This window comes from Meles meles, chromosome 2 (genome assembly GCF_922984935.1).
Source record: "Meles meles chromosome 2, mMelMel3.1 paternal haplotype, whole genome shotgun sequence".
NCBI lineage: Eukaryota > Metazoa > Chordata > Mammalia > Carnivora > Mustelidae > Meles > Meles meles.
In genome coordinates this window covers 69,863,545-69,877,765 of record NC_060067.1, presented here as the reverse complement: position 1 = coordinate 69,877,765, position 14,221 = coordinate 69,863,545, and the positions used below count along the sequence as shown (strand labels likewise).

The window sequence follows — 14,221 nt, the reverse complement described above, 5'->3', positions numbered from 1 at the left end:
CTGACACGTTCTTATGGAAGCACTTTCTCTAACAGGAGAGGGAACTAAACCAAATCCACCCAGTTGGCCAGGTGTTTACGTCAGGAACGCTGAGACCCGAGTACACAGGGTGGGACATGGGATGGATGAGAGGGAGGCTAGTGGCACGCACAGCGGAGGCCCACACAACTGGTGAGGACGGGGTCTCCGTACACAGTACGCACAAACAGCAACCACAAGGCCGCAGACTCCAAGACCTCCGCAGACACACGGAAAGGCTGACAAACTGCTCTCCACCCGCAGGTCTGCTCCTCAAGAGCAAGGCCCTGCACAGGCCGGCCTCAGGTGGGTTGAGGGCATGTGAGCCCCGTGGCCAATACGGGGTCATGCGCATGGCCTGTAACTCCTGCAACTCCTCAGGGATAAACGAGAACATGATCAAAGCAGCTGAGGGCCTTGAGCAGGCCATTCCTGAAAACCACACTCCTGCACTCAGGCAGGATTCACTTAGAACACAGGAGGCAGGCGAAGCTGGGGGCACCGTCCAGTCCAGATGAGAGGTGACAGGGGCACCCACACAGGACACGTCACCCCGTGGCACACTTACAGTTCTGCGCTGGTATGTGTGTCTGATAAGCTTCCATTAAAACCCTGATTTCAACATCTGGATTTAGTCACAGACCCAGCCACTGTGCATCCGGGCTCACCTCCAGGGACTCCCACATGAGAACCCACACACGGGCCGCTCAGTGTGCTGCTGTCTCTAAGTCTGCAGAGGGCAGGACATCGGACACAGCCTGACAGTGAGCACAAGGTTCTGGCCAAAGAGCACAGGGTCTCACTGTCGAGGGACACAGGTGCACGGACCCAGGAGAGACCACAAAGGAGAAACAGCAGACAGAAACCAGAAGAGCATGTGGGGCACAAGGGGGACGGGGACCTGGGGATGCACACCCATATGCTCATCCCTGCAGCAGGACAAAGAGGGAAGTGTGTGGGCGATGGGGGAGCACCCTGCTCTCAGCTCCATTCTGCAAACCTGTGACTGCTCAAAAGGACCAGTCTATCAGTTAAAAAAAAGAAAAATTAAAAAAGACACACCAAAATGTATTTCAAATGAGTAACAAAAGCACTTGGAAGGAGAGAGACCAAATCCAAGGCACTTGGTCTGGGGTGCAGACTGGGGGGAGGGGGCATGCCAGAAGCACACATGGACCCTGCGTTCTCGCCAGGAGATGTGTCTTCTCTAGCAACACTGGGACAAGTGGATGCATAAGGGATGATGCTGGGCCACTCACTTGGAAAGAGGGACACACGGATGTGGGGTGGGGCAGGGAGCTCACCGGACAGGCCAGAGTGGAGGTGCCAACTCAGAGGCGTGACTTCTAACAGAAGGACGCATGTGTAGGTCTGCACACACGCATCCACGCACCCAGAGTTTGGTCTGTGATACCATCTCCCACTCCGAGGTGACAGCCCTCCTCTGAGGAACACAGATGCCCAGGCTAGACAGGATCGGCACCTGCTGAGCTCAGAATATCCTGCTGCTCCAGAAAGCAGACAAGGGCTCCAAAATGATGGGAGAATGTCAAAGAACACAGGGCCAAGTGTGAAGCAAATCTGGGGCACTTTGGCACCAAAATAACTGAGGATTCCCCATGAACCATGGAAAAAACGGGAGCCCCAAGTCCCTATGAACGGTCAGCACATGAGGGGCGGGGGCTCCTGCTATAGCGGGGTGGGGTGTGGGGCCACTGCGGCACACAGCAGGGTCAGGAGGGGACACAGGTTGAGACTCACAGCAAGCAGACATCCCTGCCCCGCGGATGGAAGATGGAAGGAACCACCACCAAAATAGGGGTGCACGAGCCTTGGGGGTTGGTCGCACACTTCTGAGGGTCTACTCAAGTCCGTGAATGGGGCAGGACTCAGAGCTCACGAGGTGGTTACTAAACCAACCCCCCACCACACGGGACCAAGGGACCCCTTCCCACGTCTCTGAGTCACTGTGCCCTGCCAAGTGGCTTAAGGAGAACAGTCACACATTTGCACTTTGCTGGGAACAACTGTCTTATAAATATTGCCACACAGAAGTGGGAACGTGCTGCTTTGGGGTGACTGGACCCATCTCCCGACTGAGTAATGGAGCGTGGGAGGACAGACACCCTTCCCTTGATGAGCACAGTCCATCTAGGAACCTGTGCTCTGACCCCTGACAATCTAGTCTGAGGCCTGAAGTAGACAGTGATGGATTCCATGAGAAGCAACAGCTGCTCTGTGCAGATCTGACTCCAGGCGAGCTTCTGGTGGGACAGGTCCTGACGGGCAGAGTGGGTGGCCTGCTGGCTCAAGGCCTCTGCCTCAGGCTCTTTCCCAGAAGGCTTGCCTTGAAGTACCCGCAGAGCACGGCCTCAGCACCTCCCCGACCCCGTCAGTCCTTGTGGCTCCCGGTGTCCTGTGTTCTGTCTGCATGTGTGGTTTCTGTGAGCTGCTCGTCACAGTAGAAGCCGCCAGGAGTGTGCAGCGCTGGGGCTTCCGAATGCGGGCACACCATGGAGCCCTTCTGCCCCTCCCCGCAGTCACGTGTGCTCAGGGCACACTCACCAATCCCCTCTGGGGTCTCCTGCAGGAGCCCCTGATGTTTAACTTTAACCGATATATATTTTTTTAAGTAGCCAGATTTGGGATGGTGACCAGGTTCTATGAAGGGATGGTGGTGTCAGCCGAGCAACCATGAATGTGCCTCACGCCACTGGAGCACATGGGTGGCTCAGTGGGTTAAGCTTCTGCCTTCGGCTCAGGTCATGATCTCAAGGTCCTGGGATCATGGCCCGCATCAGGCCCTCTGCTCAGCAGGGAACCTGCTTCCTCCTCTCTCTCTGCCTGTGCCTGTGATCTCTGTCAAATAAATAAATACAAATCTTTTTTAAAAAAGCCGTAAGAGGCACTTTTGGGATGAGATAAGTGATGGAGACATGAGATAACCCTCAAATTTGGTGTTTCCCAGTCCAAAGACAGGCCTAGGAGGTGAACACCAGGGTGTGACTTGCTTGTCTTCACAGGGCACAGCGTCATAGGAAGGAGACGCAGGCAGAGCAGACCAGGACACAGGCCATGCCTCCCCTAGTCCCCCGCTCACCTCATCCTCTACAAGGGCCCGCCGCTGGGCGCTCCAGCTGTAGTCGGGGTAATGCGATATGGTCGTGGCACTGCCAAAGTCACAGAGCTTGATGGTCCCTTGGTTACTGAGCAACAAATTTTCCACCTGCAGAATCCCAGAAGACAATCCTTATGAACTTGGGCTGCAGAGACCCAGGCTTGGGGGGTGCTGGAGAGATGGGACGGGGCTCCCTAGGGCACAGTGAGGAGCCTTCCACAAACAGGAAAACACAGCTTCGTAACTTCTTTCTGATCCAAATCAGTATGTGTACCTTTTAAAAACACGTAACTCAGAAAAATAAAAGGAAAAAAGTTAAAATCAACCGCAAATCAAAGATAACTCCAATCAATAATATACACCAAAAAAGTTTAAAACAGTTAGAACATCAAAAATTAACACGCCAGGGGCACCTGGATGGTTCAGTGGGTTAAGGCCTCTGCCTTCGGCTCAGGTCATGATCCCAGGGTCCTGGGATCGAGCCCCTCATCGGGCTCTCTGCTCAGCAGGGAGCCTGCTTCCCTTCCTCTCTCTCTGGCTGCCTTTCTGCCTGCCTGTGATCTCTGTCTGTCAAATAAATAAATAAAATCTTAAAAAAAAAAAAAAAATTAACACGCCATTTTAAAATCACCCAACATATCAAGAACCTAGGAAGAAATCAAACAAAAGATACACAAAACACCTCTATTCAGAAAACTATAATTGAGATAAACTCTTCAAATCTAAAAGCGACAAGGAATTGGACCATATTCTTAACATGACAGGCACAGATCTGCTGGGGTCGCCCTAAGGCAGGCCCCAGACTATGGGCCAGGATCAGCTCTGGCCACTACTGGCTTCTGCATGGCCCGCACACCTAGGTGGTTGAGGAGACTTCCCTTCTGTGACATGAGTGCTTCCGCAGCATGACCTGCATGGCCGCGCCAGACTGCTCCTGCGGCCTGATGCACTATCCAGCAGGCCTGGCATGCAAAGTTGACATGTTTCAAGTAGGGCCTTTTATAGGAAAAGCCTGTCAAGCTCACACTCTGGGAGACAGTCAAGGCAATTTAAATCAGATTCTGGAAAGGTTTTGGGGTGGAACCTGACAAACTAATTCAAAGATTTACATGGAGACACAAATAGTCCAAAAGAGCTGTGTGGTCCCCGAGAAGCCCCATTAAAGGCGGCAGAGGAGCACAGGGAGCAGGACTGACAGCCCCACAGGACATCTGCAGGGCGCCAGGCCCACGTGAGGTCGCACTGAAGGACACAGGCACAGGACAGCCATCCAGGCAAGGTGCTGGATGGCCACCTACAATGGACCGAGGAAGACCTGCCCCGACACGCAATGGCGGACTCCAGGTGTCTCCAGGACAACATGCCTGGGCAGTGTCAACTCCTCAGCAAGTCACAGAAGCTCCCCATGAAACAAGGAGTACCCCATCGAAGACACTCGCTACTCAGGGCGATGATGCCAGCTATGGCATGACCACACGGGGCTCCAAGAAACCCAACAGGAAGTTATACCTCAAGGGAAAATCAGGCAAATTCTTCCACAAATTCTTCCTCCCCAAAGAGGAGTCCAAACCCTGACACCCTTGAAAAGATGCTCGTTAATGGAAGGAAAATCCAGCTGAAGTCCATAAGCCACACCCACACCGTGTGGCAACACCAAGGGCTGTTGGCAAAGCACGGGCACAGGGGCCTCGACGCGCTGCCGGAGGCAACATCCCATGAGGGTGCAAGCACCTTCCACAGCCAGAGCACAGACAAGAGCAACTCAGGAAGCAGGCATCAAGCAAGTGAGCTGGCTCTCACGACACACGCACCGAGCGAGGGCCTCACCAGATGGCCAGACCTCGGAGCCATAAGGCTGAGCCAACAGCCAGACACCAGCGCTATACTCTGCAGCCTGCAGTGTTGGACGGAGCCATGCAAAGGAGCAAGATAGGGAGAAAGACACGTGTCCCCATGGCCTCTGCCATCCCCGTGTCGCACCTGCCCCTCTGCAGAGCGGCACGCGATGACTCCCATGGACTAGCCACGGAGACTGTGGGCCTCTGGTGAACACAGGGCACTGAGAAGACAAGGGATATCCAAGGCAGGCCAGCTTTAACACGGAGTCTTTACTAGTTTTACCCTCCTTAAGTTCCCGCCCACCAGCACATGCACTAATATGCAAACCGGGAGTCTTCATGCCACATGAAAATCCACCAGCCACCCGGTCGAATGAGGAAGGCCCATCCAGGCAGCAGGGAAGGGATGGCTGGCATGCGGGCCTGCAGCCACCCAGGTACCTTCAGGATAGTCATTCCTGTCCCCAGTCTTCTGCAACAGGTGGGGGGGGGGGGGGGCACCTGCCAACCTCTCAGGTTTGAGGGACAAAAGGAAAAGTTGAGGCTTGTCCAAGGTTCAAGTCTAAACAAAGATGCTGCCCCACACATGGGGTGCTAGTGCCTCCCTGGATGCACGGCAAGAGCCCCCCCCCCCCCCCCCCCCCCGCTGGAGCCAAGGAGGAGAGGGCGCTGTTCCAGGCCCGCCAGGTGAGAGACACATCACACCTAAAGAAAAATCTGGTAGAGCTGGCCATAGACCAGACAAGAAATGATACTAAGGGATTGTAAGGTTCTTCAGCAAATACAATCTGGTACCTCAAGATGTGGGCAGAGTTAGGATAGGAGCTGCGTGGATGCCCGGCAAGCTTCCCCAAGTCTGGACTTCGCCAAAGACACAACAGGGGAAATAAAAAGAAGGCCAGAGAAAGCCCCTGCAGCACACACAATGTGGAAAGGCCACCAGAAGAACAGAGGAGCTCCTGCTAATCAAAAACAACCTGATGGACAACAAACAAGAAAGAAAAAAGGAAAAAACAAGTTGACTGAAGAAAGTACTGACTCCATACACAGAAAAAACCACTCCATTTCATTAATAGTCCAGAAAAGGGAAACCGGGACTTCTCAGAAGTACGGTTCCCCGAGGGAAAGCAACCTCTGAGCCCACGGCGGGATACCGCAGAGCCTTTGCCTGGGGACGGATCGTCGAGGGGCAAGGGCATGGACGACCCAGAGGGGAAGCAATTCTCCTCCTGGTTCCAGCGGGTGGAAGGAAAGGAACCTCGGCATGAGCACCCCAGAGCCAGCTGGAGGGCAGGTGGGTGGAGTGACAGGCACACAGGAGGCACGAAGCCCCAGGACACCGCAAAGCTGACACAGAAAGAGGGCTCGGCCCTGCTTCAATGGGGAAGCTTCCAGAAACCTGTTCTAAAACAACTACATCCCTCTTCTCTGGAAAAGCCATCACAGACTGCCAGCCAGCTGGACACCCTGACCAGGGGCAGGGGTGCAGGCCCGCAGGACAGGCAGGACACAGTACCTTGAGGTCTCTATGGATGATGGGCGGCTTCTGTCTGTGCATGTGCTGTACCGCTCTGCATGTCTGGTAGAAGATCTTCAGAACAGTATCACACGAGAGCGGCCCTCTAGATTCCATTTTCTTTAAAAATTCCACCAGCTGCCCTGGAAGACACAATCAGATTCACATCACCACGGAGCTAGAAACGCTGCCCCTAGCCCAGCAGCACAGCTGGGCGGCCCCCTACCACCGCTCCAACCCGCTGCAGCCGCTCCTGGGGCCCTGAGGCCGAAGCCACACATCCAGAAAACCAACTTCCAGAGCCTCCTCCCCGAGAACGACACCAACGCAGCATATGAGCGCTGGCCAACGGTGCACGCGGTGTTCACGGCGGACCTTGGGCCTTGCGCAGTCAGGCACAACATGGCAACTCTGAGCACACGGACCCTGGACACAGACACGCTCTCAGAGCGCTACCTTTCCACGCCTGTGAGCAGTAGACCTCGGTCACCACATATCTCTCACTGAAGGTGCAGACTGTCCACGGACAGTGTGTGGTCTGGCAAGTATGCTGGGGGCACAGACCTGCCCAAGGGGCTGGAGGCCATGGACCCTGCCCTCCCTCAGGGCTGTCACCTGGGGGCCGCTTCCCTGCAGCCACTTTTCCCTGTCACTCTAGCCCAGGGCCCTGACGTCCTTGGACCCAGAGCAGGGAAGCCAGGAGACTTCAGTACAGGGCCCGTTAACTCTGTCACAGGCAGGGTGATGGCTTCCTCCGTGACCACGTGCCACCTCTCCACTGGGAACACCACATTCATGCCCCTAGTGCCTGCCTCTACGGACTGCCTATACACCACATGTCTCAGTACCCTAACCCTAACCCTACAGCCCTGTTCCTACCTCTGGCCCCTGCCCAGAGCCTCTTCCCAGAGCCCAACCTCTCCTGGGTCTGCACTGCTCCCTCCTGGCTCCAGGCCCCAGCTCCTTCCGTCTGCTGGGCACACTGCACCATGGGGACCCATCCCCTCCATGCAGAACCAAGGTTGTTACCACCCTACAGGCCTCATCTCCTGCCACCCCCCCCCCCAACAGATTCCCCTCCAGTCATAGGCCCCAAGACCTTTGCACATGCCGTACTCTCAGCTAGAATGGTTTTCCTCTCTCCCTGCCTTCAGCAACTGGCTCATACATCAGCTTTGAGGGAGCCATCTCTGCTTAGCCTAGAAATGTACACACCCTTTCCCCAGACTCTTCTCTGTGACACATGGGACTATCCAGCCCTCACTGAGGATTTTGCTTGGGGTCTGTCTGCTTTGTCTGGGTGAGGCAATGAAGCACCATGCCTGCATGCAGCCATGCCAAGGGACGCGGCTTCCAAACATGAAGTGGATTCTAAGTGTTCGGCAGACGGCACAGTGGTGGCTCAGGACCTGCACACTCCTGCCCAGTGACCTGTCTGCCATGGAGTCTTCACTCTGATGGTCCACCCAACTCTGCCCACAAGCCCGTCTGGCCCTCACTCCACTGGAACAAGCCATTGTCGCCCTCTCCCAGCCACGCCTACATCCCAGCCTTGCACCCCACGCTCAGGCGAGACAGGCGCCCTCAGGAAGTAACAACCTGCTCCTCCCCCTGATGTAGGCAAGGCACAGGCCCCACAAGGTATTGCTGACGGGTCCAGAGCAGGGGTGACACATGGACGGCCATGCTGCCGCAGGTAATGGGAATGAGTCAGCCATGGCAGGGGCATCACAATGTCAGTGTCCACTGAGAATTAAGAGCAATCTTTTTAAAAGTAACAACCCTAACGGTGGCAACGCTCCTGGAGAGGGCATGGTGGAGGGCAAGATTGGGGGGTAAGGGCCAGGGAGGGGTGGGGAACTGTGTGCACACATCCAGGCCCTCCTTCAGTGGGACTGACATCCACATCCCTCCCTAGGATTCCCTCCACCCTCCACCCCCATGCCCCGTAGCCCTCAGCACCTGCCCTGCGAGCACCCCGAGCACCTTGTGCTGCTCCCGGACAAGCAGTCCCAGGCCAGTGCCAGCCTGAGGGGTGTGCTCGGTGGGTCTGCTCCAAACGGAGCACCGCGCCGCCCCACAGTGCAAGTGCTGTGAGCTGCCAGTGCCAGGCCCCAACCCTGGGGCCCCAGTGAACCCAAAGCCTTCGAAAACCCAGAATGAAAACAATCCAGAAGCATGCTAAGTGCCCTACAGGGGAATGGACGGCATGATAAATGAACCAGAGACGTGAGTTGTGGAAAGCGGGGCGAGATATGTGCAGCACCAGCAGCAGATGGGAAGCCATGTGCAGCCTCACACATGCTGCCCAACACATGCCGCTGGGGCCCCTACGTGGCACCCCCACCAACAGGCCCCCGGCAGGCCTGTCCACAGGCTTGCCGGGCTCACACGCCAGACACGCGGCAGTTCCGTGCACCAGCATTTATGGTCAAGGACAAGTATGCATCACAAAGGGGGTGCTGGCTGAACATCTTGTGGTGGGGACCTAAGGGACCCTGCGGAGCCCTGAAGAGAGAACAGGTGAACATGCGGGCATGAGAAGATGCCTCAGGTGGCAGGTCTTTCTCAGAAAGGAAGCCCCATTTGGAGAAGCACCTCACTCCCCTGTCCTTAGACAAAGATCCCTACACCCGAGGGATTCCTTGCCCTGGCTTTGCCACTGCCAGCTGCCCACCTCGTGCGCAACACTTCGGCCCGCTGCCTGCTTAGCACAACTCCTCCTGGGTGCCTGGGCTCATGGCCCCCACCCTCTCCTTCTGTGAGTGCGCCTCCCGCCAGCACAGCTCTTGGCTGGGTGGCTGTGGGCCGTAGGCACACTCCCAGCACTCACTCCCGGTAACCGAGAGCCATGTGCACTCTGCTCATGGCACCCGGTGGCTCCTGCTTTTGGCTCCAGGCCCTCCTGGCAAAGCCTCTGTACCCATCCCACGCTTCTCCAACAACGTGCACTCTAGTCACCCACAGAGACTGTGAACTCCAGCAGGGCAGATGCTCTTACCCACATGGGTAAGCCCTAATCCTCGGTGGAGCAGATGGACCAAGGCCCTACCACAGGGACCAGGCACGTTCCACACCTCTGCTCTCTTGGTACCATCCACAGATATTCACACGACTGCTCTGCCCCTGGAACTCTCTGGAAGGCCCCTGGGTCCCTCCGACCCCTAAGAACACAGGGAGTGCCTGATGCCACTGGGTTGTGTGCCCTCAAGGGCCACAGCAGCAAGCCCACCCTCGCTACTACAGCTGAGCCCTTGAACCCGTGATGCTGCTGCGGTTCTGACCCTAACAAAATGTTACCTTTGCAGAGCTCGGTGAGCAGCAGGAACTCAGCCTGCCCAGTGTCTGACTCCTCTTTCCCTACGGACGCTGCAGAACAAAACTGGACAATATTGGGATGGCCAGAAAGTTTTTTCTGCAGGTGTCTTGTTAAAGGAGAATGCGTAAGTCTGCACATTTAAAAACAAATATACATACAATATTAAGACACTAGAGTCAAAATGTTGAATGAAATTACCTTACAATCCCAGCACGTTGGGGCAGAAAGATGGAGAGCCGGTGGGGGCGACTAGAAAGGCAGGTGGTAGGGTTGGGAGGGGAAGGTGGGATGAAGACCTCCGCCATGCTGGCAGCACACACCTGACCATGGGCCAGGCAGGACAGCAGACAGAGGGTACGGGCAGCATGTGGGAGGCCACGAGCACTGAACGAATCCACCCAGCCTCTGCAAGGCGAGGACCCTTGGCTCAGGAAGCCAGCGGGCTCACGGTGACAGAGCTTTGAGAGAGAAAAGAGAACACATTCTGACAGCAGAGGCCAAGACCCCTGCAGAGGGAGAACGTGCACCAGAGTGGAGAGCCAGAAAGAAAAATCCCACACGTCCAGCATCCGTGCTCAGGGTGGGGTAGCCGGCCAGAAGGGTCACGGAGGCCCAGAGGAACCAGGCCTTGCAAGGGCCCTGGCGATAGCCAGAGCGCAGCTGGTGGCCGGGCGCCGTGGGCCACGTCAGGTTCCTTATGGGGCAGAGGGCAGGAAATTGGTCCCTCTGCGGGACCCAGAGACCTCTTGGGTCGGAACACTTCCATGCCCAAAGCTACCGAGCCTCCTGCTATTACCCTGGGAGTGAGGAGAAAAGCAGAAAACTCCCGTCTATTGAGAACACCCCATAGACAGGTCCAGTGAAAGCAGAAGGCCAATTTTAGTACACCCCGAAGGGCACCAGAGCAGCCTTGCAGCAGCCAGCACCCGCAGCATGAAGCAGGCCTCCCTAGGTGCCCGCGTGTGCGTGCAGTCCCAGGAAAAGGATACCATGAAACACACTTCCTGGATGATGGCTCTGTTCTTTTCCTCTTCGTTAGACAATAATCTCTGTATCAGGAAATAACAAACAAGAAGAGATTAAGGAGTGTTTATCTTTCTAGTCTACACCCAAGAGAAAAAACATAGTGCTACCTACAAGCACAACCTGCTTACCCATATTTAATATCTGGCCTGTGTAAAAATCTGACAGAAGGTTAGAGACCCCTGAACATGGTCCTTTACGATCCAAGGACACAACAAAAACTAAAAATAGGAGGCTTTTCTCCAAATAGGCTAGAGCAAAGTGAAACAACCAAGGAAAATGGGAGAAGACAGTCACAGAGATGTGGGTCTATGCTCCAGATCTTCAAAGTCAGTTACGCCTCAACAGCAGCCTACAAACCCCACATGCACCCCTCACCCCCGTGAGGCCTGCTGTGCACCCCAGGGGGCTCCCCCACCCCGTAATCCCTGTGTTCACACAAGCTATGCACACACATTTCACACCAGTGGCTTTCAAAACCCTGCTATCTGTGGACCCCTCATTTTGGCACTTGGCCTTGAGGTCACCCTGTGCCCAAAGTTGGAAGCCACAGCTCTGAGTCCTCTAGAGCTGCTGACGGCTTCCCCTCAGAAAGAACAAACGGACAGACTGTAAAAAAGAAACGTATACTACATAATGGGAATAAATCTCTGGAAACAGTGCCACTTAGAGATTTCCTTAAAGTGATCCACCAAAACCCCACGTAAATGTCATCCTTTATTACCTTTAAGGCATACTCTCTGCCACTTCCCAGATCTTGAGCTTCATACACAAATGCAAACCCTCCTGAAAATTAGAAAGACAGGCATATCAGTTCAGTGCTATGAATTTATTTGATAGTAAGCTTCACAAATATCTTCATTAAGTAGTGAAACACAAACTGGACTTGTGGCAGGCAATTTGTTTTCCACAAACATGAATGGCCCTAATTGATATGATCCTGTCTTTTAAATAGCCTGCTTCAGAGACAGGAAGGAAATCAATGTAGGAACAGAGATCAATGAGGAAAAGAATGGAGAAAATCAGTAATACCAGAGCCTCTGAAAGCCAAAATTCTCTGAAAACAAGATAATGAAACTGAGAAATTCTGGACAGACTGATCACAGAGGGAGCAAGAGCAAGAAAGAGAAGAGAGGACAAATTACCAGCATCTAGAATAAAAGAGGCTAGCAGTGCCCAAAGTCGAAAAAACTTTAAAGTACATCTAGTACCCTATATAAATACAAAGAATTCTTCACAAATTCTTTTTTCAATATTTTATTTATTTGACACAGAGACAACCAGAGAGGGAACATAGGCAGGAGCAGAGGGGAGAGGGAGAAGTAGGCTCTCCCCTGAGCAGGGAGCCCCATGTGGGACTTGATCCTAGGACCTGGGATCATGACCCGAGCTAAAGGCAGCTGCCTAATGACTGAACCACCCAGGCGCTCCTCTTCACAAATTCTTAATTCTGAGTACAATAAAATGTCGGCATAACAAACCCAACAATATATACAAAACATCAGATATCATGACTGAATAGAGCTGGTTAAATATTTGAAAATAATTTAATTCTCTTGTTTTCAGAATTAACTTGCTTAGCTTTTACTAGTTTCGCATGGTGGAAAATTACATCTTGAAACGAAGACCTCTCAGTAGACTAGGAACATGATGCCGCTCACTAACCTGGTAACAGGTGTCTACAAGAGACTTACCGTCAGCCTCATGCCAGTGGTAGAAGACCCCACGCTTTCCTCACAGCAGGAATAGGGTGAGGACAGATGTTCTCACCACTGCCACTCAATATCGCACTGGAAGACTGGCCAGTGCCATCAGGCAAGAAGAGAGATAAAAGACATCCAGACGGAAAAGGAAAAAGTGAAAATGGTTTTCTTGCACACAAAGTGATTGTGTAGATAATATTGTGACATCTATCCCCCCCAAAAAGCTACTATAACTAATAAAAGAGTTTAGGGCAATCATGGGTTATATGCACAATTCAAAAATTAACTGTATTTCAGGGGCGCCTGGATGGCTCAGTCGGTTGAGTGTCTGACTCTTGATTTCCATTCAGGTCATGATCTCAGGGTTGTGAGATCAAGCCCCACATAGTGCTCTGCATGGAGCCTGCTTAAGATTCTCTCTCCCTCTGCCTCTGCACCATCCTCTCCCCTCCACTCCCAGCCAGGACCATGCGCACGTGCACTCTCTCAAAACAATTATAATTCTATGCGCCCTAGAGATTTCTTAGACTTAAGAACGGAAGTATGATTCACAAATAAGAACAATGACAAGCAAACTTCATCAAAGTAAAGAACTTCTGGTTTTTTAGATACTCCATTGAGAGGGTGGGAAGTCAGATGCTTAAAAGACTGAATCACACAGGTGGCCTAGCTTCCCTTTCAATCCTAGACCCAATAAAGGACTCTATCTAGAAAATATAAAGAAAATCCAAAACAGAGCAACAAAATTTTGAATGGGTGAACTATGTAAAAAGTTCACCAAAGATACACGAGTGGTGAGTTAGCACATGAAAAGATACTCAACATCATACCCATCTAATGGGTATTAGGGAAACACACACTTTAGAGAAACACACCTGTGTGCGTCTAATTAGAAGGCCTCAGTGTTTTAAACAAACCATATCCAGTGTTACTAGGATGTGGGTCCACCCACATCCCAGTAGTGAGGTTTCTACCCTGCTTGTGGGAACACAGCTTGGTAGTTTCTTCCGTGGGTAAAGGTAAGCTAGTTCAACAGCCCTGTCTGTCATCACACCGCTGGGCATTTACCTACGAAAAATGGAAGCCACATCCACACAATGACTTGTACACACAGGGCCCCAGGGGCTTCATGTGTAATTGCCTGAACCATGTCCATTAGCAGTAAACAGACAAACCAACCATCCCTCCATGGAACACAACGCAGCAATAACCAGGACGGACTACTGTTCCCACAGCAACATGGGAGGCAGAGGGGACACATGATCTCCCTTACAGAGAACTGTACAAAGTACTAACTCATCTGCAGCAACAGAAAGCACATCGGGACGGTCCCAGGGAGAAGGGTGCAGGAAGGAAAGGGCTGTAATGGGGAAGGACAGACACTGTGGAGGTGAGGGATGTGTTCACTGCCTTGACTAGGGCGACAGCCACACAGGTGTATATGTACTGGACACATTTAACGTGTCTGACACCTACATGTGCACTTCGTGTCTCATTTTTATCTCAAGAGACCTGCTAAAAAAAATAAAACAAGTCCATATAAGAAAAGAGATGAAAGAAATAAGTGAAAATCTGTGTAACAAAAATAGAAAACAGATGGCTTCACTGGTGAATTCTCTGAAACATTTAAGAAAGAACGAGCACAGCAATCTTGCACAAAGTCCTTCCTAAGTGACAGGAGAAAAT

General features: G+C 53.0%; 1 protein-coding gene across 6 annotated transcripts in view; it reads right to left on the bottom strand.

Moving 5' to 3' along the window:
- Positions 1–14,221, bottom strand: part of GAK (cyclin G associated kinase) — a 55,716-nt gene that overhangs the window by 32,144 nt on the left and 9,351 nt on the right. For 3 of the 6 annotated variants that reach the window (XM_045990215.1, XM_045990227.1, XM_045990268.1), the window contains 5 exons: positions 11,557–11,618; positions 10,799–10,858; positions 9,791–9,905; positions 6,491–6,633; positions 3,119–3,244 (listed from right to left, as the gene is read on the bottom strand). In XM_045990215.1, coding sequence (XP_045846171.1) covers positions 3,119–3,244; positions 6,491–6,633; positions 9,791–9,905; positions 10,799–10,858; positions 11,557–11,618 — 506 coding nt within the window. Of the gene's footprint in view, positions 1–3,118; positions 3,245–6,490; positions 6,634–9,790; positions 9,940–10,129; positions 10,268–10,798; positions 10,859–11,556; positions 11,619–12,526; positions 12,544–14,221 lie in introns of those variants that run through there. The other 3 variants (XM_045990258.1, XM_045990238.1, XM_045990248.1) reach the window with 3 other exon arrangements.